The sequence below is a fragment of the Dendrobium catenatum genome, unplaced genomic scaffold (assembly GCF_001605985.2).
Source record: "Dendrobium catenatum unplaced genomic scaffold, ASM160598v2 original_scaffold_59947, whole genome shotgun sequence".
In the NCBI taxonomy this organism is placed as follows: Eukaryota; Viridiplantae; Streptophyta; class Magnoliopsida; order Asparagales; family Orchidaceae; genus Dendrobium; species Dendrobium catenatum.
This window is the reverse complement of record NW_021378398.1, coordinates 82,346-109,631: the sequence shown is the minus strand read 5'-3', so window position 1 is coordinate 109,631 and position 27,286 is coordinate 82,346. Positions and strand designations below refer to the sequence as shown.

The window sequence follows — 27,286 nt, the reverse complement described above, 5'->3', positions numbered from 1 at the left end:
GAAAGAGAGGAACAATAGGAGATTTGGGAATAAATTTCTATGCTCTTCTTCTCTATTGTTAAGTATCAAAAGAATTTTATTTGAGAAGGTTATTAAATGGGGAAATTCATTGGTGCTGCTGGAAAATTTATAAGGTGGCTGGATATGTTCATGTTCGGGTATCTGTTATCCCGTCTCTATTTGGTGGCTGGATCAATGTATGAGCACTATCCCTTCGAGAATCTGCTGAATTGCCTAGCCTGGACAATGATGAAGCTCCCTATGCAGATCCCTAGGATGGTCTTTGGGCAACCAGGGAAGTGAATGTTGCAAACTTTTGATGATATTTCTGAGTCCAGGTTGCTGGGCTTGGGAGCCTGTTTTTGGTATTTTGGTTCTTGGTTTCATTTGTATGATATCTTAAGTGTTGTTGGTACTGATCTGCTTTTTTTTTTCTTTTTTTTTGAAGCTTTTTTAAGCTTTGGCCGGTATTTTGTTGGCTCATTTTGCTGTTTTTACCTCCTTATGTTGTAATTTTGTTGAGCTTAATATACGGGCAAAGCCCAAAATTTTCCCAAAAAAAAAAAAAATATAGCTTTTTTTTTTGGAAATATTGAATATAGCAAAAGAAGAGAACGGCAGGCATTGACAGTGGTCACATCTACTCACTAGTTGCCGACACTGGAGAGAGCCATTTTCATTTAAGAAAAATGGAGAACTTAAAAAAAAAAGTATTTTAAGTTTTTCAAAAAAGCTAAAAGACATAAATAAAAAATTTTAAAAAATAGTAGACTTTTGGTGGATTGATTGCCTTAGTAAAACATACAAACTAATTCAAAATATTCTTAAGGAATATTATATCCATTTTAATGCTCAGTAATCTAGCTGCAATAAATAATTCATTTAGTTACTACTTGCATGACTATATAGATTATTTAAAATTTATATAGTACTATCAAATACACTTAAAATATTATTATTAAGTACATTTAAAATATATTTGAATTCAAGAGTTCAAACATAAAACAATTTAAAATATTTAAAAATTATATCTCATTTTGTTATATCAAATAATTATTTATTATTTATCTTTAATTTTCTCATTATTTTAATAATTTTGTTATAATAATTATTTAAATCATAATTTTTTTTTTTATCTTTTGCTTATAAACTAGCCGGCTCGTCAACTAACTTAAACTTGTAAAATTAAGCTCGAGCTTCAACTTGATTAATTAATCAAGCTCAAGCTAGGAGTAACTCGAGTTCGGCTCAACTTGCGTACAACCCTAACACGATTACAACCTAAAAATAGAACATAAATATTTTATCCCAACAAGTCAAAATTATAAAGATTTTAAAACGTTTATAAAACAATATGTTTGTTCTACCAACTAACACAAACATATTGAAGTTTAAAAAGAACATTGCCTTCTTATTGATGACATTAATAAATAATGACATGAACTAAATAAGCTAGAAGAATATTGGTTCAAATTACTTGCTTTACCATTTATCATTTATCATAAGAAAACAATCTAAGTTATCAACTAAATAAGCTAATAGAACCTCCTATTCTAGGGAGATTATTGGGTTCGAACACCAGACACAGCTACACAGTATCGAACGGTACTGAGTTTGGTATTGTGAAGTACTGAGTTCGGTACTTCACAGTACCGAGAATACTGAACTCGATATTGCTCAGTACCGAGGAGAGGGTGATGTGGCACATTTTAATTGGATCCGGACGACGTCCGATGCCCAAACCCAATAATTTTCCCCTATTCTATTATTACAAAGGAAAAGGCTCCTCTATTTGCTTCGGAGGAGATAGAAAGCTAATGATAATTTTGTCATTTAATTGAACCATTTAATACAAAAATGTATCACAAATAAAATGTAACACTCAAACTTGCCACCAAGGCGATAATGAAAATAAACTCTTCATTAGTGTCACTGATAAACATAGAAAAGATGAACCAAAAGTTTATTTTATTTTATTTACGAGGGATTTATATACATAACATATCATAAGTACTTTCATATCTAACACCAAAATTTTGATATTTATTTATCTAACACTTTAATGTCTCAATCACTTCGAAGCATATGCATGTAAATATGGATATATCATTTTTGAAGTGATTTAATGATTTGAGTATTATATAAATAAACAGTAAAATTTAGGCGTTATATATATAAATAAATAGGAATTATGTGGTATGTATGTAAATCCCCCATTTAATTATATTTTTATTTTTATTTTAAAGGTTTGAACCCCACACATCACCTTTAGGTTTTGTTTGGGACAACTTTCTTCCTGTTTTCTAAAATAACTTTCTAGTACAAAAATTTCTTGAATTTAAAATTTTTATACTAGAAAATTGTTTTGAAAAGCAGTACGAAAGCTATCCCAAACGAAACCTTAGAGGTAAGGGACAATACCATTAGACTGAAGCCCAACACTGACCCAGTTATTTTGGTTGGGCATAAATAAATGCAATATCAGCAGCACTTCATAAATGGTTGGATTTGTATGTTCAATTGCAGTTCTGATGCACCTCTCTCTCTCTTCTGCCTTATGGGACAGTTTGTAGGTATACCTGTGGCCTAGTTTGCGTTGAAATTGGAAGTATTGAGCACCTGCAGTAGTGATTGAAAATGGCATATGGTCATGATATAAACAAGATTAACATAAAGTTCCAACAAAAGTTAGATATTTATATAAGAACGCATATAAATAGAATTGATAAGCTAAAGATTTCGTTTGGGACTGCTTTATAACACTATTTTTTTCCTACTTTTAAGAGAATTTGTACTAAAATATAACTTTACAAAGCAGTAAAAAAGCCGTCCCAAACAAAGCCAAAGTTTAATAACAAGCTTATTGTAACATAAGAGCATATTGTATGAATAAGACCTTCATGAGAAGGATTCAAATCGAGCTTTTTAAATAAGGAGAAATGCAAGATCCCATTCACAAGAAATTTTCTGGAACAATGATAATCTCAGTGAAAAAAGTTAACAGTTGATTTTAGAAAATTACAGTTTTTCTTTTCTTAAAAAATGGACGAGCAGAACAAACCTTTAGTTTGTACGGTGTAAGCTGCGCGCCATCGATTCTGCCCTTAAATCCCGTCATGTGGTGCTGCAGCGGAGCTAGACTGTAAAAAAATGAGCACGCTATATTAGAGTGAAGTTGGAAATGATAAGAATGATTGGGAATGACATCAAAATTAAATGATTTGAGCCACTTTCAAATGCATTATGAATTATGTTTTTCAAAAAAAAAAAAAAGATTTAATGCAAATGCTGATTCGCCTAAAAAGATGAGTAAGAGAAGATTAATAAATATTAAAAATAATTGAAAGAATGAAAAATAAGAAAGAGCAGAGATAAGAATCCAAAGGATATGAGGATTTGATGATTAAGCTTCTCAAGTATCTGAACCAAACCTACATTCACTCCACAAACTCTTCATTGGAGACTCACCACTAGTCTTTGACTACATTAGAGTACTTATTCCACTAGATGAGGTCAGCTACATGAATTATTTCTTCATTATGTTCTATTAACAGTCAAGTTTTCATTTAAATCTAATAAAAAAAGTTCATTTTTAATGCTTTATAACCAAGTAGTTTTAGATTTACCTCTTTCTTAACATAGGATGAATTTAATTCATCTACTCTCCTAATAGGGTCATCAAAAGACCGATATATTATATGACCAAGCCATCTAAGGTGATTCTTTATAATCTTAACTGGCATTGGAGCTACTTCATTCTTTTCACGTATATACTCATTTCTCATTATGTCTCTAAGTGTAAAGCCACTCAATCACCTAAGAATCCTCATCCTTACAACACTTAAATTTATACTTCTCTTTTAATGACTAACATTATGCGTTACATTGTAGGTCTCACCATCATCTTATAAAAATTTTCCTTGAAGTTGGAGGGGTACTTTTCTATCACACACATGCCATATTAAAGGTTCTTTTGGGGGAATTTTTTTGCAATCTCGCTTTCCAAACAAACATTTGTTTGGCTATAGTTCTTACTTTTTTAGAAATTTTGTAGTAAGATGTAACATTTTACAACTAGATCTACTAAAATATCTAAGTTATCAGAAAAAGTTTATTGTCTGAATTAAAAGAAAAGTCTATAATACTCACAATTTCTAAAAATCTATTTTTCTTAGAGTAATTTTACACTGTAGTCGCTACAAATGGCTCCTATGAGAGATCCTTTATCCTTTCGAAATTAATGATTAATCTCTACTTTTGTTAAAGATGTGGAGAGAGTGCTACAATAACTAGCAAGAAAATTAATTCAAAGAGAATAAATAATATGAGAAGCACCACACATACTAAATAGCCACACTTAAAACTCTATTAAGATATAAAAAAATCTTGAAATAAACTACAAAATTTTAACAATAAATCAAAGAGAATGTGCCCAAGATGATTTCCCCAAAGATTGCAGGGAAGGGTTAAAGAAGGCAACCAAAATCTGATTAGTGCAGGAACTTCTGCAAGAGTGATAGCTAAAATTTTTTTTAAGTTAGCTGTTTATTGCTTACTGTTTGATAAGGTATTTAGAGTGGGGAAAGAAAAGATTTAAGCGGTAATTTTAGGAGGAACTCATTTTCAACTTCACTTTAAGGATTCCACAAGGGGTGATTCAGCATAGATTTTAATTTCCAGTTTACCAAAATTTGCCTAAACTATGAGAGCTTTCAGTAATTCTTCAAATGATTTGTTAAGAATAGTTTTAAAACTTCAAAGAATACAGATCATGAATAAATGAAAATAGATGATTTATAAAGTTGACCTCAAATAGTTTAGATTAGCTAATGATGATGATGATGACTGATAGTAGTGGTTTACCCTTACATTGTCAACATTTTATGAAAGAACAAGTGAAAATGAATCAAAGTTTGAGGTTTTCAATTTCGTTGATCAAGGTTTGGAATGAGCCAATAGAAGTTACCCGTCGAATATCCTTTAGTTTGTTGTCGGTCCTATCCACAAGAAGACAATAAGAGTTTACAGGCTTGGAGCAGAAAATTTATAGAAACTGTTCATAGACATCACAGTTTGGTTGAATTCATCCAGCAAATCAAGTTGTTGCGTGGTCAAAATTCCGAAGGCGTTTAGAGCTCATTTGGTGACTCGTAGAGTTTGAAAAAAAGTTTAGAAAATCATAATTTTACGTTCACTATTTTATTTTTTGAATAAAAAGTTGCATTAGAGGGAGTTTTAAGGAGGTTTGTATATGTCGAACTAATCAAACCACAAGATAGGCTGAAAACTTTCACAGTCCTTGTAATCATTTTGAATGATCGGTTTGAAACTGGCTGATCAACCAAAACATCAAGAGGAGAGAAACTACAGAGAGGCTCAAATAAATTATGTGGCATAATTTGAAAGTGTCGATCAGGATGACTAAAGGCACTACAGCTATTTTTATCAACATATTAAAAAAAAAAAACTTTTTAGAGTATAAATTTTGGCAATCTAATAGACTTCAGACAGTGAAATTAATCAAGTGATCAGTTTTAGGAGGGGCGTGTAGAAATCTTTGGGGGAAAATTCAAAAAGGAATTCCTAAGAATACTTGGGATGCCTTAAAAAGTGTATTAACCCAAATAGTGGGTGTCATATTAGCCAAACATACCTAAACTTTGTGCTATCTTGCAATTAACTTTTGAAATGATTCATGATCCTAATTTTTATGTTGAGAAAATTTGGAGCTAAATTTAACCCAATAAAGCTAGCTCAAAGTTTGAATCGCTTGCCCACCACCCTATAATTGAGAAAGATTGTTATTGATGTCAAATTTATGATGCTTTGCCTTTGAAATCATATCTCACCAATGGCATGCATATGAGCTTTTGGTTCGACTTGATTCATTCAACAGGATACAAAGTCCTGTGTAAGTTTTGGTTGGTCTATAATCGACAACTCAATTAGTTTTCAAACCCAGTCTAGGAAGACCTCCTTCGACAAAGCAATCCATAATTGCCAAGATATTTTAGTTATGTTGGATTGATTACCTCCATTGACTAAATAGATTAAGATTCATAATTGCGTGGGAAGATAAAATCATAGGATTTTGATCATGTTATCATCCCCAAGCCAAAACTCTCTAAACACAAGACCAATATCTACTTCTCCGCACCAAAAAAACTCATTACAACATCAGCTTATTAGAGAACTTAGTAACTTATAGCCTTAATCGAGAGTTCTCTCTATAATGAAAGAAATAATTAACTAGAATAATGTGTGTCCGTAGGAAATCTTCAAAATAGGATACAAAATCCTTAGAAAAGGATGAAATTCAATAGTAGAGTTGTCACTGTTTACTTTGCCACCTACAAAATTATAGATCTTCGCCATAAGTTATTTTCTCTTAAACTTGAGAGACAACTTTTTTAAGGCTCAAAAGGGCTACACGATAAAATCAAAATAATTTAACTGATGTCTTATATAGTATCGACACACGTCATATGTATGTATTTCTTATTAACTAGTCTTAAAAGTTTTTGAAATCATGTTAAATCCCTAAGTTTAATGATCTTAAGAGAATGCATGATTTTTGATACATCGTCAAAAAATTATCTTGATCGGGCACGAATCTCGAGGCAAAAGCTAGTTGGAAACTTCAAAATTAATTTTGGGAGCACCCGAACTCCGATTTCAGCGAGCTTACAGTCAAACTGAGCGTCTCGGAAATACGAACCCGACGACACCAAGATCGCCGCGAATACTTCAGGACGCAACAATTTTAATTTTATAATTAAAGATCCTAATATAAATGAGAGAACAATGGTGATTTGCTTATAGCGAAAAAGTTCATCACTTAACACATATATTTGCATAAGTATATATCTGCAATCATCAAAATAGTTTGAGGTTCAACATTGTTATGAAAGATATCTTCAAAATTAAAAGTATCGTGCACTTGAAATATACAAAACAAGTAGGCATAATTTTCTTTTAAACGGCATAACCTGAAAGTTTAAACCAATACATTTCAGCATTAAAAAAATCAGCTGACGATATCTCTCATTAGACTTTTGAAATCGCAGTTTTTTTTTAAATTTTTTTTTTATTATTACTTTTGAAATAGCAATTTAACTAATCTTACCTGCAGTTTTGTGGTACCCTCCAGAATGGCAGCCTAGAATTTTTCAAAGCAGGTGGCAGTGCCATATATCTTCTCCAATCCTCAAGCATGAGTCTTAAATCATTGAACTTTCTGTTGAGACCAACACAACAATTTGCATGCATTGTACAAACGACGCTAAAATTTCTGCTAGGTTCACATAGTCCACCAAAAAAGGCAGTGCTCAAGAACCTCATCTTCAATCCTATTTCATCAATAAATGGATCAAATTTGATGCTATTAAGTACATCTTGATCATGATGTCCTGGATGTTTGTCTCGAGATGAGTACCAGAACTTGTAAAATTCAATCGTACGATTGTTAGATTTTACGAAGTTAAATCCTCCATTAGCCGTGTTATTCCGATTAAGATGATTTCCAAAAAATCTGTCACAAGCAATTTGAAAGTCCCCATCTGGAAAGAATTGTGGAAATGGATTTCGGAACCACATAACATCTGCATCCTGGAAAGAGTTAAAAAAACACAAATCAGAAATATTCAAAGAGCCTAATTAGCATTTGCAAGGAAATTCTTCATGAAATAGCTCTCGGATTGATGGCGGATATCAAGAAAGCAAAACAATCCATTTTTAAGTACTTCATATTTGATATGGCCTCTGAAATTTAAAGAGATTGTACATAAATTTTCACACAATACAATTTTCGGTTAAAAAAGTCAAATTATAAAATTATATTTCTTAGAAATGAAGTTCAAGACCATTCGAACTCCTATGTGAACAAGTTTATAGACGAGGCAATTCTACCAATATGAAAATTATACAAATTCATGTTTAAACGGTCTCAAAAAGCACATTTAAAAGTATAATTAAAAACATAAAAAATTATTTGAAGGGTTGAATGGACTCCAATGTTCGTCCAAACATAATCAAAATGAGTATCTCATTGAGACATTCTAATGAGTATAAAATCATGTCAATCCTACTTTCCTTGGGCGTTAAACAACCCAAAAAAAGGCAAAGTTAGAAATGATACCCACGAAGTCTTTCACATATTTCTTCCATTTCATCGTCCTTGCATGAGACATGTAAAGCACGCACATGTAGTTGTCGACAGACAACCGAAATCATCTTCGGAAAGCTCATAGCGAGCATTCACATTAAGGCAACAAATCACGATGAAATCGGTCGGAACATGCCAATTCAAAAAAGAAAATTTAGAAACCTATCTTTTTGAAGTTTTTGGAATCACTATAGGTGAAAAAAATCGTAAACAATTTATATTATTTGATTACTCTTAAAAAGATAAAAAAACCACCCACCACGCATTCCTTATCCCTCCATCTCTCCCTCTCTTTAACACACACACACATTCTCCCTCTAAATTTCCTCTTATTTTTTGAAACATAATTTCCATTGTCTGATGTTGCCTATCGTTGACCAATGGAGGCATTTTCCACTTGCCATTGAACACCATCAGTCATTGACGACCATCGTTGGCTACCCCTCATTGTCAGCCATAGTCGCCACTGCCACCACTAACCACCACCACACTTACCGTTGGCCACCTATGACCAACTATTGTTTTAAATGTGTTGCTATTTTACTCTGTATTTTTTAGGAAGGGAGAGGGGGATAATGAAGAAAATTTATCAATTTTATAATGCCATCACAATTATATAATAGTTGGATCTAACAATCTTATAATATTATCTGATTAGCTTCTATTTTTACTTCTTTATATTGAACCTACTAAATGTAGTTTATATCATTTTGTTAGAAAATGGCTACTTGTTTTGAAAATTGTAGTCCTAACATCCATTTACATATTAGATCAGAGTAGAAAGATTCTCCTATTACCAAGAATGAAAAAGAAAAAGAAAACATCAAACACAACATTTATAATATCTAACGAGGGAAGAAAATAGAGCCCTATGTGCTAGAATTTAGACAGATCAATATTCTACAAGTTCTGTTAACACCAAGAAAATAATGAAAACATTAAAAAGGAAATAAAAGAAGAACATACTGTAAAAATGAAGTTGTATCCCATTTCAAGAACTATCCTTAAGAAATCGATCCTCCTCCACATCATCTTCAAGTATCCATCAGACATAAAGTGCTTTTCACCAGAAAAATCAACTCCCATGGTTGCAAGGGCAAAGCAATGAGGGTGCATAGCCTTACATCGCATATATGCCTTTTTGTCAAATGCAATAATCACCAAGTGGTCAAGAAGCCAACGAGTGTCATTGCCAATTTGGAAACTCTCAAGGAACAAATCAAAGATAGAGTCTGTTGACGCCCATGCAGCATTCAAAGTGGTCAATATTACTGTTTTATCTTCCATGGCAGCCTCCTTTAGAACCCGCGTCAATCTCACTTCCTCATTACCCTGGCAAGAGTATCAATTAGAAAAAATATGGATTAACTAGAGAATTCAGCATAAATAAGTTTTTAACACTACTTAACACCTCATAAACTAAGAGGTTAGACTGTTAAAGGATACAAAGCTTTTACACCTTATTCAACTATAAAAAAACTAGACAAAGCCTAGATACCATACATAACCATAAAAAAATTATACCAAATTTAAAGGAGCTATTTTGCCCTCAATTACGAAAAATAATTAAATATTAACTATGTAAGTAGTTCTACATGCGGACTATGGAAATACACACTTGTGTACTCTAATCACATGAAGTACACAGTGGATACGCAATAGTGTATGGCTTTATATTCCAAAAAAGAGTTGAAGTACGCAACAAGCACATAGCTGTGTAATGCGGTACTGTACTCATAGAAGTAACCTGTCATGGATATAATAATTTCTCCTCAATCAGCCATTTATTCCATCACTAGATAAGTCCGCACATTCAATTATAAATAAATTGGATAAAGCCTACATACTATACATAACTATGAAAAAAATTATCCCAATTTTAGAGGAGTTAGGTCCTCCCTCAATCACAAAAATTATCACATAGAAATACATAAGCAACTCTACATGCGGGCTATAGTACATAGTTTTGTACTTGTTTCATACTCATTGTATATATATATTTTTTGGACGGTTAGGGGATTCGAGCTCGGATGAGATGAGAGGAATTTCTTCCATCGATCATTCGGCCGCAGACCCAATCTCCTCATTGTATATTCCAATCACAAGCAGCATGCAATGGGTACAAAAAGTACATAGCTTTGTATTTAAAAAAAAGAAATTGAAGTACACAACAGGTACAGATATGTGCGCTTCGATACTCTACACATAAATGTTATTTGCCTAGTATGAACATAATAATTTCTCCTCAACCAGCCCTTTGATTCCATCACTATATCCATCCCATGTAGCTGGGAGTGTGCATGGACCATATCATGTAGGACCTAATGGGTATTACATGTGCGTACAGTCATACACATCAATAAATTCTATTTAGACTAATAATTACATTAGCTGGTTTGAGCTCAAAGCAATATCATGGGAAATAAAATTTTCAGAAATGGAAAATATGAAGCATGCATTCCTTGAGGGAGAAATTATTCCGTTCGGAGTCCGGATGGTAAAAAACCGTTCGGATGTGACACTGAGTATAATTTTGTATATAGTTTATTTTTTTATGCACAGTGTGTACAAATACTGTGTACACTCACATCCAGACTATTCTTTAATGTCCGAACTCCGCACTGAATAATTTCTCCTTTTATTGACATGCACACTGTATTTTCAAAAATAGGTCTAAAAATATTGAATTTATTTTGAGATCAATAATATATATATATTAAAATTTACATTAAATTAATTTCAAAGTAAATCTAACAAATTTAAATTAATGCTGACCAAAATTTACTACGGATAATTTTTTCTGGTTAAATCTGAAGCCGAAGTCAACCGAACAGAACTAACAACTCCCCGGTCAGAAAACGTGGCAATGAGCTAATGGTGGAATGGTGGAAAGAAAAATAAAAAAAAAAAACTGAGGCCGACAAGAACAGCCGATTCCACGTGGCGCACATCAGAACAGATCCACGTTACAGATAATAAAGAGATTGAAGTTCAATTTTTTTTTTTTTTAATTCTCCCAAAAAAAAAGTTCAATTTTTTTTTTTTAAATACAGGTTTATATCCGCTGGCGTGCAACCCGCCCGAAGCATCCAGTTGTACCACGCACAAAAAAAAATCCATGGATAAACATCCGCACATGGATTAATTCAATTATTCAAATTAATTAATACTGAAAATTTTAAGAATCAATTAAAAGAAACTCTCAAGGACGAGAAAATCACGGCCCAAGGAGCTTTGCCTCTTCCCATAAGTTCGTGAAATCGAAGCCTAGGTGTGATTTTACAATTAAATAAAATTTGATCAAGTTACAGAAAAAAGGCAAGCGAATCCGTCGTTCCCTGCTCGAGGCAGAAGGAAAGAAACAAAATAAAAAAACAAGAAAGAGAAAACCCTAGCTCGATCACTTTCATGCCGTGTAGGCGGAGGAATTTAAGGAAGCAGAGATAATGAGGAGAGGAGCTCACCAGATCGACGGTCTCGAGGGGGTGGACGGCGGGAATGACGACCGGAGCCGTGCCGTTCCATTGATTCTTGGTGCGCTCATTGAACAGGATTGGGGTGGCGGAGAAGTAGATGAAGGTGACGGAGAGAGCGACGACGGTGAGGAAGATGAGAGGCCTCGGCGGGCAGCGGAGGATGGCCGAGTAAGAGCGCGAAGTAACAGGGCTGCCGGAGAAGGACGGGAGCTGCATTGGGAATTGTAGGGAATGGAGAGCGGTGAGCGGGCAGGGTTTGGGCATGATTTATGGCAAACGGAAAGGAGAACAATGCGAGGGCTTAGGGTATGAAATTGAAAATTATCAAGAACAGGAGCAGTTCATCGTAGAAAAATTCACGGGTATTGATATGGATCTGAAGGGTCTCTCTCTCTCTCTCTCTCTCTCTCTCTCTCTCTGTCTCTGATGCAGATTCCAGACCGACTTGCATTTAGTAGAGAGGATGGTGATAAAATAAATAATAAATTAATTATATTTGACTTTAAAAATAAATAAATAAAAGGGTTGATAAAAAGAATCTCTATTAAATATATACAGCACTATGATTAGGTTTTGTAACTTTTGTTTGGAATTTTTTTAATGATAAGTAATTAGTACAATTAAACTATGTTTGTAATAATTATAGGTTTTTATGAAGATGATTCTAAATTTACTATGAAGAAAATAGTATTTTTTTGAAAGCTATTGTAGAATGTTCTTTTCTAACATAAATTTTTTTTGAAAGCAACAAAAAATAATAGTCAAATATATATTAGTTGTAATATGAAAAAAATAATAATAAAGTTGTTTGAACAAAGCCTTAAACTTTTAGTAGCATTAGTTCTCTTGATTAGTAGCCAAAACTTCCAACCAATTACAGATTAAGGAGAGCATTAGTTTATGCTGAGGACCTAGAAATAATGGTTCATGTATGATTAGCCCATAAGATATCAATAAGAACACATTAGACTCGCCATTGACGGTACCAATAAGAACACCAAGAAAAATATTTATTTAAAGTTTCCTAATAGGAGGCATTTGCAACATTAATTTGGATATAGATCTTTTTTAAATGAGGTAGCAAACCAAGCTAATAAGGATGTAGAGAAAGTTTATGATAACAAACCATCTTATGATGAGGACTTAGAAAATCTTGAGCACCACCTTTAAGGGTTGGAGATTGTAAAACATTTTTGGCATGCATGCTCAAAGAAAAACATATAAATTAATGGTTGATGCCTAGTAATATCAACCTAGTAACTAGTAGATGCTTATTTCTTATTAAGTTGGGCATCTATGTTAATCACATTTGGTGTGATGTACTTCTCATGGATATAGCTCATATCTTATCAATGACACCTTGGATACACGGCATGAATATTTGAGCTCCAAAATTTCATGTCCCAGCTCTACTGAAAGTGTTTAAGATATTCCATATCAATTTTTCAAAAGTTAGATTACGTCGAAGATATCCCAATATTGGTTGAAGATTTTTCCCACATTTCACGAGGATTTTATAGTTAGGTTTCATGTTTCTTTTATGTATAAGCTCCAATAATTAACTACACCTCCCAATGATAAGAGAGAACTTCAAATTAAGACTAGTTATTAGAAGCTAAATGATTAGCATATAGTAGTAGAAAATTTATTATACGATTTGAAATTTAACACTTTACACTTAAAGCAGATGGAGAGAAAATAATGATGAATCCAATTAAGATCACATGGTTCAATCATATCTGGTTATCATGGATCCTAGCCTACTTAGAGAATGTAGTAAACCTAGCTTGATTGAAAGATCTTTGTCAACAACCATGAGCTTCTTCACCAAAGGAAAACTTGTAGATCTAGGTGTATATTTGTCTAAGAATACAAGTTTAAGTCAACATTTACTAACAGAAGACTTTATGTTTTATCAAGTGCACCCCATGAATCATTACTCTAAGAACTTTTAACAAATGAAATATTAATGGACCTTGGTCATGATCAAGCTTTAATGGCACCATTTTGTGGCAAAATTACTTGGTCATAACTATTTACATTGGTGCCATTTGGTGGTAAAATCATTTGTTAGGACACTATCACATCTTTACTAATGAGGGATCATTTGAGAATGAATGAAAATAGTACGTTCAATATAACAATCATTTTTTATGAGCTTAGGTTATTTATAAATTTATAGCCATTGACAAACAATTACATAAGATTGATAAATTTTGCTTTAAATTTTAGGATGATGATTTCATTTGTATATCTTTAAACATTGTAACCTTTTTTATTTTTAATTTATTTACTATCAATATTTACATAAGATGAAGGCTTTGTTATCTTGCTTTATTTTTCTTCTTTGAAGCATCTAAGATCTCTATTTCCTCTTCTCCTTCACTTCTTCACAACTCAAGCAAACAACCCACAAAGTTTCCAAGACCATGCAAAGGTCTTCTTAACCTTTAAGTAGGTTCTTGATCAGGTACCCCAAGCAGCCACAAAAATACTGTAACTTGCCTTTCCACCACATTCAAATCCTTATTCTAAAGTAAATAAAAATCTTACTGATAGGAAACACTTGGATTTCCAAGTGTTTCTCACCAAAACCAAGTAGATCCAATGTAAAATTGCTGTCCACAGCAGAAAAACAGCCAAAAACAGTAGGAAAGCAGGGAAAAATTGCAGAAAAATCAGAGAAAAGACTTGTATTTTACTAGTAGTTGCAAGGAAATAGCAAAGATACAATTGATCCTCAATTCGAGAGGAGGATCGATCTCTCCCAAATCTCTAGACGCCGCTAGAGCCCAAAGAAAACCTAAATCTAAGAGATCTCAAATTTCAGCCTATGTGAGCTCCCAAACTTCATGTCCTAGCTCTACTGAAAGTGTTTAAGATATTCCATATCAATTTTTCAAAAGTTAGATTACGTTGAAGATATCACAATATTGGTTGAAGATTTTGCCCACATTTCACGAGGATTTTATAGTTAGGTTTCATGTTTCTTATATGTATAAGCTCCAATAATTAACTACACCTCCCAATGATAAGAGAGAACTTCAAATTAAGACTAGTTATTAGAAGCTAAATGATTAGCATATAGTAGTAGAAAATTTATTGTATGATTTGAAATTTAACACTTTACACTTAAAACGGATGGAGAGAGAAGAATCCAATTAAGATCACATGGTTCAATCATATCTGGTTATCATGGATCCTAGCCTACTTAGAGAAATGTAGTCAACCTAGCTTAATTGAAAGATCTTTGTCAACAACCATGAGCTTCTTCACCAAAGGAAATCTTGTAGATTTAGGTGGATATTTGTCAAAGAATACAAGTTTAAGTTAACCTTTACTAACAGAAGATTTTATGCCTTAGCAAGTGCACCCCATGAATCATTACTCTAAGGGCTTTTAACAAATGAAATATTAATGGACTTTGGTCATGATCAAGCTTTAATGGCACCATTTTATAGCAAAATTACTTGATCATAACTATTTACATTGGTGCCATTTGGTGGTAAAATCATTAGTTAGGACACTATCACATCTTTACTAATGAGGGGTCATTTGAGAGTGAATGAAAACAATGCGTTCATTATAACATTCATTTTTTATGAGCTTAGGTTATTTATAAATTTATAACCATTGACAAACAATTACATAAGATTGATAAATTTTGCTTTAAATTTTAGGAGGATGATTTCATTTGTATATCTTTAGACTTTGTAACTTTTTTCAATTTTAATTTATTTACTATCAATATTTACATAAGATGAAGGATTTGTTATCTTGCTTTATTTTTCTTCTTTGAAGCATCTAAGATCTCTATTTCCTCTTCTCCTTCACAACTCAAGCAAACACCCCACAAAGTTTCCAAGACCATGCAAAGGTCTTCTTAACCTTTAAGCAGCTTCTTGATCAAGTAGCCCAAGCAGCCACAAAAATACTGTAACTTGCCTTTCCACCACATCCAAATCCTTATTCTAAAGTAAATAAAAATCTTACATATTTAGGTTTCGTATGGAACAACTTTCTTACTGCTCAAAATAGCTTCTTAATACAAAAGCTTAAATTTTTATACTAAGAAGCTGCTTTAAGAAGCAAAAAAAAATCGTCCCAAACGAAACCGTAATCTAAAGACAATAAAATGTCTGTTTCTAAATCACATCTCATAGACTTACCACATTCATTATAATTTCAATTCTTTGCCTACATTGAACGAGAGGATATGATAATCTAAAGCTCTTCTTCATTAGAGCTTGAATAAAAAAATTAACTTTTTTTGGTTTTATGAGCAAATTAAACACAATCTCACACATCACATATACAAATTTCAAATTCAAAACCTCTTAGTTGATAGTATAAGCTCCCAACTAACAGATCAAGATAGATTGCATAATATCAGTTAATTAGATCTGAATAATTCCAGAAAAATTTAATTCCATACTCATTGCAGAATTAAGTAGCATGCAGCTGCACCAAAAACTTTCCCAGTTAAGTTACTATTTTACCAAGAACCTCAGAAATAACCAAATAGGAGCTCCAGTAGACAAACATACAAATAGTGACAGTGACAACAACAAGACCAATGCATTAGTAAAATACTTATTACAAATATTTCGTCTATATGGCTAAGAGGTTTGCAACAAAATGAAAAGAAAGCAGAGAAGTTTAATATCATTTCTGACCAGTACAGAAGGTTTCTTTTATGAAAACAAACCAATTACACTGTATGGAAAAGCTGGAAGTCCAAAGCAGAAGTTGGCACAGAACTTCACATCAAACCTGAAAAACCTGTAAAAATAGTTGCATATAACTTTAGATGGGCTACAGCTCATGAAAAAAGGTGGAAAACAAATTTGCTTAGAAAAAACATCTTTGTAGTCAAAGGTAGGTTGACAGAATAATTATATAATAGGGGGATATGTTAACAGATTCATCAACAACAACAACAACAACATCAAGCCTTTATCCCACTACATGGGATCGGCTACATGAATCCTTTTTTCTCTATTGTGTCCTATTAAAAATCAAATTCTCGTTTAAATCTAATAGAGAAAGATCATTTCTAAAATTTTCTAACCAAGTTTTTTTAGGTCTGCCTCTACCTTTCTTAGCATAAGTCAAATCTAATACCTCTACTTTCCTAACGGTGTCGTCGAAAGGCCACCGTTTTATGTGACCAAACCATTTAAGGCGACTCTCTCTAGTCTTATCTTCTACTGGTTATCAGATTCATCATACAACTAATTTTTTGCTTAGGTAAAATGTTATCAGATTCATATAACAGTCGCCATGGTAGCTAAATAAGACTAGAAATCAACCCAACAATTATCTAATTTGTTTAAATAACGCTCAGAATGTAGCAAACATTTTAAAAATCTCTGATAGAACCCTTCGAACATTATTGTTTTGTCATTCTGGCTCAAGGTCTGAAATACAAGTTACAGCACCATTGAAACCATTTTACAGGCTTGCAACATGAAGGGTAAGGTAAACTGAAATCTGAAATTATACTGTCAAAATAAATATTAGAAATAGATGCAAGAACACGGCAAGATACAACTGATCCACTATGAGAGAGGTGGATTTGCTCTCCCAAACCTAGGCCCAACTAGGAACCCAAAATACAGCAACTCCTCTCTTAAAAAACAGCAATCAACACATACTAAGCTTAAAAAAATAGTCCTATTTATACACCACTCATCACTTCCTTTTATGGTAGATAATTAAAGGTGTAGAGGGTCCCAAGTGTGACTTTTCATGTCTCAAGGGTGACTTTTCATATCTCAAGGGTGGTTTTTTATGTCCCAAGGATGGCTATTCATATCGCAAATGGGGTGGGCTCAAGGGTGCTAATCCCGTAATATAATTAGTCGGCATTGCTTTAGGTGATGATAACATCATAACTCGTTCTTCTACTTCCTCAAGGTTTATTGCTCCATCATTCTAGTGTATTTGCTTTTAATCTTAGTATTACATAGCTCACTTTGGCCTGTTGGTTGAGAGCTTAGGCTACCAACTAAGAGGTCTTGGGTTCGAGTATTTGTGTATGCGATGTGTGTGTGAGTTTGCCTTAATTTATCTAAATGTCCAAAAAAAAATCCGAGTATTACTACTGTTCCTCCATTATTAGGAAGCTTTGCTTTAATAAAGAATTTACTGTTGTCCTGCCAATTACTAAAGGACTAAAAAAAGGCATTAAGTGTAGAAGATGATTGGCTGCTGAAGCATGTGTCTTTCATGCTCTACATAAATCATGTGAACATATTAATGAAAACAACAAGACGATGATCCACAGAGCTACACTTCCTAACTATTGCCAGCATTGCGGTCAGGGTGCCCAGTATTAGGTTTTCATTTGGGTTGAGGCAACTTAACCAAGCGGTGAGCTGCAGAATGAAAAGATTTCCTCTATAATGATACATTTTCAACAAGCAATAACCGGATCAACCAAAAAAAATCCCCTACAACAATGCCAATAAACCGCTAGAGATATAACCTACCTTGAAATTGTGGATCCATGTCTCCTTGGACAAGCTTCATAAAAAATGAGTAAAAGATCACCCATACTTAGAAAAAAAAAACAAATTATAGGCACAAACACAAACATGGTTACCAAATCATGGATCATAAATTTAGGGAATAACTTCTGTTTAGCAAAAGACTAAGGCTTCGTTTGGGATGGCTTTCTCTCTGCTTCTTAAAGCAGCTTTCTAGTAGAAAAACATTAATTTTGATAGTAAAATGATGTTTTAAGAAGCAGTAAGAAAGCCGTCCCAAACGAAGCCTAAGAGGACTAGTCTGACCTAACTAAACCGGCCAATTTAGTGCAATTCTAAAAATTACTCGAGATCAATTTCACTCAGTCCTCTCTCTGATTTTTCCAACCAGTCTCGGTTTTAAGGTTCATTTCACGCAAAACAACCCAACATTAACCATTTTCCCTCAAGGAATATAAAAAGTTGTTATAACACATGATTAAGCCACGTGCGAGTCCAGTAGTAAATAAGTTATAATTTTAGCTAAGGCAAATAAAACCAAAACAAAAGCACAGTATTCAGTTGGAGTTTCGGCTCCTACTAAATTTGTTAAATCTGGTTCAGCTGTGTCTACTAAATAAGGTCGTATTACATCAGATTCTTTCAGATCATCTAGATGTCAATGGGATTGATAATACTATGTCCATTCTCATAAAAACATGTTGATTGGCGTAATCTAAGCGGAAAAAAACATATTTCAATAATACAAAACCAAATCCAATAAATTTGAAGAAATCTGAGGCACATGTGTAACCAAATGATTTCATTTCCCAAGTGGATTTGGAACATGCATGCAAGCATGAAGTTTATTTGTTTCCCAAACCCTACTTTTATAGCATCCCAAGGGCACCGAAAATGTTTTTCGCATGCTTGAAGACGGTTCTTTGCTCCTCACTTGTTCCCTTGCACATTACTCCTCTTCTCTCTCTCTCTCTCTCTCTCTCTCTCTCTCTCTAAGAGAAAGATCTAAGTTTCACAAAGAGAGTAATTAGCAAAGTTGGCGCTATAGCTTTTAATGATTTGTATAGACTATAGTAACCTAGACACTAAAAAAAAAACAGCAATAGATATATAAATAACCTAAGGCATCTGAAACTTTGATCAAGGCAAATGACATAAGAGTGAAAATAATAAGATCTTAGTTAAAAAAAATCAAAGGAAGATCAAAATGTTATTTTGAGAATTATTAAATGAGAGATCCATGAAATAAATTTTCTTTAGAAGAGAAAAAAAAACCATGAAAGTATAGTGTAAAGTGTTATTAAAAGGGTGTAGTTAAATATGAAGATGATCGTAAAGTAAGATTTTATGTTCAAATGAGATACCTATTGATATTTAGAATATCATGCAAGATTCTAGTGTAGCATGTAAAGAAAAGATGCCAATAATAAGAGATGTTATGATACCAAAATTTAAGAACAAAAGTCTTCTCCAAGAGTAGCGATTAGAGAGAAATCAACATATGAGTCATAATAAAGAGGGCAATATAATCTAGATAAAAAAATTAAGTTAGTATTACAAAGTCAAATTGATTTGTGACAAAAGAGTATATGCTAGAAGGGTGGTTTTTTAACCACGTATGGAAGTATAAAGAGAGATGTAAGAATTTCCAAGTAATTTATTTAGTTGTAAAAAGACATGGTCGAGTACCATAAAACTTAGCTTGCTTGATGGGCGTTAAAAAGAAAAATATGAATAAAAAACATGCTTCCAATGAATAGCCATAAAAATAATTATGGAGTTATCAACAAACTTCTAATCCCAGTATAATAATAATATCAAAGATCAACATAAGGTCAATATTTTAATCACCTTATATTGGTTATAGGGTGTTTAATAAAGATAATCAAAACAAATTATCTTGGAATTTACTATTTATAGATGCTATAATTTCAGTAGGTGAAATGAAAAGTTAAACAATGAAAAATTTTACAGAAGTAAAGAGGCTATGAATACTTAAATGATTTGTAATTTAGTAAAGATGAAATTAATAATTATCAATGAATATTGCTACAATATTAACTAATAGTACAACAATATAAATTTGAATTTGACGTCTAGATTCTCTTTGCTACTAAAATCCACATACACACTTCTACACATAAGAAAGACTAATAAATAGTTACATAAGAACATTTGCATCTTTAAACTTCTTCAGATAATTTATAGCACAAACGAACTAAGGAACATCTATTGGTCAAATAAACAGCAATGCTTACAATGTCCACTGAAAAAGTATTGAGAAATCCTACATGTAACCTCATGCTTCTAGCTGTTTCATTCATAATTATGTTCATGCACACAAAAATCCCATTATGTTGTAGTGTTCATAGAATCATCTCTCCATAAGTATTTCACTAGTTATATAAATTCTAAACTCCTTATTATCATATTTTCATCCAATATCAGATCTTAAATGCTGTCTTTGCACCAAAATCATTCCTCATAGAATTTTTTTCATCTATTAAAAGATAAAAGCATATTATATTTATTTTTAAGTAAATAAACTCATGCATTTTTGATGGATTCATCAATGAAGTTAACGTAATAACGTCAATCATTAAAGCATGATGTTGGGGTCCATTTATCTCCATATATTAATGTGTATAAACTCAAGCTTTTGTGTATTGAGTTCCCTACCAGTCTTTGAAAAATTAATTTTATTGACTATCCAAAAATACAATGATCACAAAAATCAGAATCCAAATACTTCAAATTTGGAAACTAATCTTTTGAATGTAAATCATTATTTTTTTAAAGCAAATATTCCAAATTTCAATAACATGCATATGAAACAATATTTGAACCCATTATTTTGGTGATTGAATTGATCTATATAGTGTACCATTCCTACTACCAAGTGCTATCATCATAGCACCCATGATTGCCTTCCAAGTTACCGCACTAAAGATTGGCTTATATCCATTTCTCATCAAGCTATCCGCATAAAAATAAGATTCCTCTTTAGACTTGGAATATGACTCAAGTTATGAGTATCTATGTGGTCTCGTTGACAACTTTGATTTAAACATCAGCAACACCCAAAATACTTAAGGGTTAATCATCGACAAGATATACTTTATCATAATTTTGTTTGGAATAAATAGGCATAAATTCTTTAGTCGAGTGAAAAGATGCACCTTAGCTCAAGATCCATAATTCCATACGACAATCAAAGGATTAATGCATCATAATATTTTCAATGGAAGCATTTATCGAATTTTTTTTATTCAAATTTTGACATCTTTATTCTATATGCAATCACTTTTTCATGTACCCGATCTTCTCACACTGCCAAAACAAATAAAAGGTAGAAGAACCTTCTCCTGACTCTTGCCACTAAAAGTCTCACCTATGGTTAAGTCGATATATATATATACTTTAAGATTTAGCTTTGTAGACCCAAAAGAATTCTTGATTGACCTCATAGTTATGCCTTAGCCCTACAAAAATGATAAGAATGAGCTTAAAATACAAATGTTACATCAAAGTTGATATCAATTAAACTCAACTACTTGTGATTAGATTGAATATGTTGATATGCTCTGGTACTAAGGCACCTTTCAACATCCTAAGATCAAACATTTTCTTATTAGAAATACCAATTTTAATTTTGGTGGTCTTTTGTAAATGTATGATAGCACTTTTTTCATTCAAATTATAGTCTTCTCACATTATTTGTTTAAGGTAACAAACTTGGTAAGTGAAAGATGCACAATTAGCAATACCTGCGCAATCGAATATTCGGGTGTTTTCCTATTGTGAGACGAGGCATAAGCCTTGAGGCATTTTGAGGCTTAAGCCTCAATATTAAATCATTAAAGTAAGAAAAAATATGAAAAAGTAACATATTAACATCAAAGTAACATATTAAAATAAAATTATAAAAGGTCAAAGTAAGGACATTAAAAATCAAACAAGGCTACAAACAAGGATAAATAAATAGTCTCTCCAACTCTCAGTTCAACATAAACAAGTAATCTAAGGTTATAATTTATAAATTCAAAATTATTTCCAACTCTCATCATTTAGCGAGTATTCATTAGAATCATTATTGCTTTCTCTCCTCTTTCAAATAAAAAATAAGAAAACAGGTTTCCAACGACAAGAGTAAATGTGATGAGGAGAAGCAATGATGGTATAACAACAGTTGGGGCACAACAACGACAATAATGCAAGAGGATAGGGTGCAGGTATGAGGTCTTGCAACTACAAGTTTGAGGTCATGCATTTATTCTCAAGTTTGGTTTGATTTAGATATACTAAATAGGTTTATTTCAATATATAAAATAAACTAAAATTTTAAATTTACCTAAACTCTAATTTCTAAGGCTTAATCATTTTCAAAATTGCACTAAAATTGTGTGCCTCGAGATGCGATTCACCCCCACTGAGGCATAAGCTTCATATGGTAAGCGTGAGACGTACACCTCATTGCCTTTTTTTTTTCAAATTGTGTTGAGGTGATCCTCTAATTGCATAATTTTAGACCATGCAAATACTTGTCAATTAAAGAGATCCTAACCTCTTGGTTCATGAATCTCATCTTTATCTTTATAGAGTGAGTAAGGTTCCATTTGTGGACAATCCTTGATCTATAAAACTTTTAATACCCAAAATATTTTCCATCAAATTAATCAATATTAACATTTCCATTGTCGATAATTATTACTCTTACATTTCCACTAAAACTGTGAAATTCAGAGATTTGAGAGGGTAAAACTTATTCTTTATTGCACAAATATATCCCTATTTATAGATCTATACAATATATCAAATAAAGAAACAAATGAATTACATAATCAAGTATTTTTATCCTAATATAATCCTTCCTAAATCAGCCACCTAACTATGGAAAGGAAATAACGTGATTCATGATTGGCATGATTCATGCGAGCCTCCCACAGATCCCCGTGGAAATCATCGGTTGGGATTTAACACTCCCCCTCAAGCTTGAAAATATAGATCTATCATTCTAAGCTTGGTAATCAGTCTGAGAAAGGCAAAGTTATCCAATCCCTTGGTAAGGATGTCTTCCAATTGATCTTTTGATGAGGCATGGTAGATACATATAAGACCACTGTCTATTTTTTCTTTTATAAAATGTTTGTCCACTTCCATGTGCTTGGTCCTGTCATGTTGAACTAGATAGTGAGATATGTTGATTACTGATTTGTTGTCACAATATAGCTTCATGGGCCCTTCCCACTTGATCCTTAGGTTTTCTAGAATCAACTTGACCCATAGTAGCTCACATATTTTCAAGGCCACAGCTCTATATTTTGTTTCTACACTAGACATAGTCACCACGTTTTGTTTCTTGCTTCTCCACGTAACTAGGTTCTCCAAGGAATCTGCAATATCCAAAGGTACATCGTCTATCTATTGGTGATCTTGCATAATATACATCAGTATATGCTTCTAGAGTTATTTTGTGGTCTCTTCTAAAGATAATCTCTATCTCTGGTTTTCCCTTAAGGTAGTGCAATATTCTGTCTACAGTTTGCATATGAGTCTGTTTTGGATTTTGCATGAATTGGCTGACCATGCATACAACAAATGCAATATTTGATCTGGGGTGGGAAATGTAGATTTATTTTCTCACAAGTTTTTGCTTATCTACATATGGATATTTTTTAGCTTCTGTCAAATTTTCTCACATGGGGTTTTTATATTTTGAGATATTAATAATTAATCTAAATAATAATATAAGAGACTTAGATGAGAAGATACTAAAGAATGTTGACTAGCATTTCATGTTCACACAAATAGGATATTTTCTAGCAACACCAAACTTATCCCCCACATTACCAAATTTGTTTGCGGTACCGCTATGTTTACACGAACACCATCACAGTTGCATTATGTTGGAATAGTTCACAATCGCTAAAAACAAGAATTTTTTGTGTCTATCAAAAAAATGGTTTTTTGATTGCTGCTAGAACAGTGAGCAGTCCATATGCCAAGCACAATAGCCTGCAATCCCTGCACTACTAAGTGTGGGAGGTTATAGGTGCTTTGCTAAACCATCCTCATGCATTCCCCTCTGCTCTAGCATAATTTCAATTGATGTTTTAGCTTGGGCTAGCCAAATCAACAACCCAACTTGGAATCGGCAAGACAGGGCATGCACATAATAGCAAAATCAAAGTTTAGCTATACTTATTTGAACCACCTGCATATCCTTACATGGTTACAAGCTCATGCAACTAAGCATGGTAAAAGAGTTGAATCAATAGTTCTCATTAGTTTTTGGACCATGTCTTTCCTTCTTGATTCCTTTTTCTCTCCTTTTATTCACTTTTCAAAGCCTAAAAGAGCAATCTAGTGTGATTCAAGTAATATTCATCTCTTCTTTATTAAGGCGTTGTTAAATTTAGTGATATCTACAAAAACATTATGTTATTTAGACACGTCAACAACTTGATTTGCTAACCATTTTCAAAAAACACTTCAAAAATAACTATCATGATCTATTTTGTTGACATCATTAGATGTCAATCAAAGTAGTCAATATATGATTTCACGACATGGGAAGAATCCTATTACTTTATTTAAATATAGATAGTATTCACATTTCATTCTAATAACACTAAATTAATATCAAAGTATTTGATAGATAGCATTGTGATATGCTTCTTGATCTACATCAAAAAGGCTTTGGCACCTTTCGAGTAGGTGTAGATTCCTTAGGGAAGAAGAAAGGGAGGAAGGGAAACTAGAAATGGAGAAACAAGAATTATTTCATTCCATAAGGCTTTCATTACAATAGGGAAGTTATTTATACTACTTGGGTAAACCAATGGCTGAACATAGAACCGGTATACCAAAAATAAAACTAAAAATAGAATAAAAGAAATAAACTAGTGTTTTATGACATATGTGGGCCCATTTATCATTTATGCTTATGAAATGTGTTTGTGCCTTCTTCTTTGATAGGTTTCAGAGTTATTGGTTGTCCCACCACATGCTTCGCATATGATTTTTAGATCCAATCCCATATGCTAGCATTGTAATAAAAGCAACATCTAAATAAAAAAGAACCAAACAATTCCTAAGAATTATAACAAGGCATCCATTAGGTCATATGAAATAGAGTTTTGTTACAATTCAAGCATGTTAAATTTACAAAACTAAGTCTTTCGCTCATCTTCGTTTTCAATTCATCTCCTTAATTCTATGTATTCCGCAAACTGTGGATCTAGTATCATGAATGAACTCAGAAAAATGGGTTATAGACCAAAAAAAAAAAAAAAGAAGAAGAAAAAATATATATATTTGTAGTTAATGAAGAACGAAGATGACGGCAACACTGACACTAAACTTGCTTTATGAACCAAGAAGATCAATGCACTACTACAAATACACAAACCAGCTAAAATCATAGATACCCTAGATATCAAAAAAGAAGAAGAAAAAAACTCATTTTTCGTAGGCTTAATCAACTACCTTCTCAAACCAACAATCGAAGAAGTCAAGCCGTTCAAAAGTGCGCAAACAATCAAATCGGTGGAGACCAATTGGCGTACCAGGGTGAGAGTACAATCATGTATTGGCGGTGGATGCGATGATGGGGATGCCAGCGCCTTGCGGCTTGGTCTGGCCGGCCTTTTTCCGGCGCTCCTCGAGTTCACGGATCTTCTGCATCTGTAGCATCCGCTCCATGACGAGCTCGTACTCGCACTTCTCGTACGCGTGACGCTCCACCTCACACTTCCACGGGAGGTATAACTCCTTCACCCGGCATTTGTTGAGCGGGATCAGTAGGTGCGCGCACTGGTCTCGGTACGGAATCGGAACCCTCTCCTCCACCATCTCTGCCTGCGTCGCGATCATAGGCTTTGAGGAACCTAGCTTCACCTCCTCCTCGTCCGCCGCCGCCATACTCGATCCTTCGATTTCTCCCTTCGATCTCGCACCTCTGTCTAGGTTTCTCTACCGATTAGCGGTTAAGACGGTGGATCGGGTTTTGGATTTCCAATTAAGGATCCGATCAACTTAGGTGAAATGGTATATATTACTTGTTCAATAAATTTATTGAGGGATTTAATGATTTATAGCAGAACATAATTTTTTTTTACCTATTTATATGTGTAATATCCATATCTTCATATTTATATATTAAAAAGAGATTCAGATATCCATCCCAAAATCTAATCAATTTAGCCTAAACCTCAATTTTTCAAAGCAAGTCAATGTTAGATCATTTATTAGCACTCTTATACTTATACAACATTATAGTATCAATGTATTTCACTTTAAATAAATTCATATTAGATATATTTTTTATGTAATTCAAATATTATAGTGTTATATTAATAAATAAATATATTTAGATATTATATACTTAAATTTTTTAGAATTCTATTATAAACCCTCTAAATTTTTTTTAAATTATTTTTTGGGTGAAATTAGGGAGCAAATCTCAATTAATTAATTAACTAGAGAAGTAGTAAAAATTGAAAAATAAAAGCATGAAAAAGTTATTGGATCAACCACATGATGAGATTAATTATCTTATAATATAATGTTGATTGTGAATACTAATGTGAGAAAGAGAAGCAAATAATAAAGGATTAGAATAATGAATCTCAAAAAGTGTGGCTTTAATATGAAGCCTAAGAGTATTGGACAATAAAGGAGAAGCCATTCATTTCCTTTCCTTCATAAGAGGTTTGACTTTAATGTAAGGTTTCCAAGGTGTCAAATTATTTGAACCCTTGATGAGGTAATTTGTTGAGTGTGATAAATACTTGCTTTGCATCCAATACCATCACTTAATCAAAAACATAAAACAAGCCTAAGTTGGGTAATCATATTGACAAGCTTAGGGTCAATCATACACAAATTTTCAAACTTCTTAGGGAAGAAATCATTTTCATTAGAAAGCTTGAAATTTATTGAGAAGGCTATAAAATAAGAGAGAGAAATTATATAAGGAACACATTTTGTTCAGAATTAGTTTAGGTTTAATAAATGCTTGTGTTTGGAAGTTTGATGGACCAGCCAATTTGATTGGGAGGGAATTAGAAAGTTTCCTAAATAAGAGGGAATTGATTAGGAAGGCTCCTAATCAAATGGGTTTAATTAAGAGATATTTTTTTAATTGGAGGGGG

The 27,286-nt window shown here is 32.8% G+C and overlaps 2 protein-coding genes across 2 annotated transcripts; both read right to left on the bottom strand.

Moving 5' to 3' along the window:
• Positions 1-2,364: 2,364 nt before the first annotated feature.
• Positions 2,365-12,075, bottom strand: LOC110095052 (uncharacterized protein At4g15970). Its single transcript, XM_020820421.2, has 5 exons — positions 11,629-12,075; positions 9,131-9,496; positions 7,127-7,608; positions 3,062-3,140; positions 2,365-2,619 (listed from the first exon to the last, which is right to left on the bottom strand). Exons 1-5 carry the CDS (start codon positions 11,902-11,904, stop codon positions 2,587-2,589), a joined length of 1,236 nt encoding a protein of 411 aa, XP_020676080.1. The 5' UTR covers positions 11,905-12,075; the 3' UTR covers positions 2,365-2,586.
• A 4,079-nt stretch (positions 12,076-16,154) lies between these two features.
• Positions 16,155-26,165, bottom strand: LOC110095053 (NADH dehydrogenase [ubiquinone] 1 beta subcomplex subunit 7). Its single transcript, XM_020820422.2, has 2 exons — positions 25,700-26,165; positions 16,155-16,422 (listed from the first exon to the last, which is right to left on the bottom strand). Exon 1 carries the CDS (start codon positions 26,052-26,054, stop codon positions 25,716-25,718), a length of 339 nt encoding a protein of 112 aa, XP_020676081.1. The 5' UTR covers positions 26,055-26,165; the 3' UTR covers positions 16,155-16,422; positions 25,700-25,715.
• Positions 26,166-27,286: the final 1,121 nt, after the last annotated feature.

Coding starts and splice junctions, on each gene's coding strand:
- LOC110095052 (XM_020820421.2), bottom strand. CDS start 11,904: ATGCCCAAACCCTGCCCGCTCACCGCTCTCCATTCCCTACAATTCCCA. Junction 3,141..7,126: donor AGGGTACCACAAAACTGCAG/GTAAGATTAGTT, acceptor ATTTTTTTACAG/TCTAGCTCCGCTGCAGCACC. Junction 2,620..3,061: donor TTACACCGTACAAACTAAAG/GTTTGTTCTGCT, acceptor TCACTACTGCAG/GTGCTCAATACTTCCAATTT.
- LOC110095053 (XM_020820422.2), bottom strand. CDS start 26,054: ATGGCGGCGGCGGACGAGGAGGAGGTGAAGCTAGGTTCCTCAAAGCCT.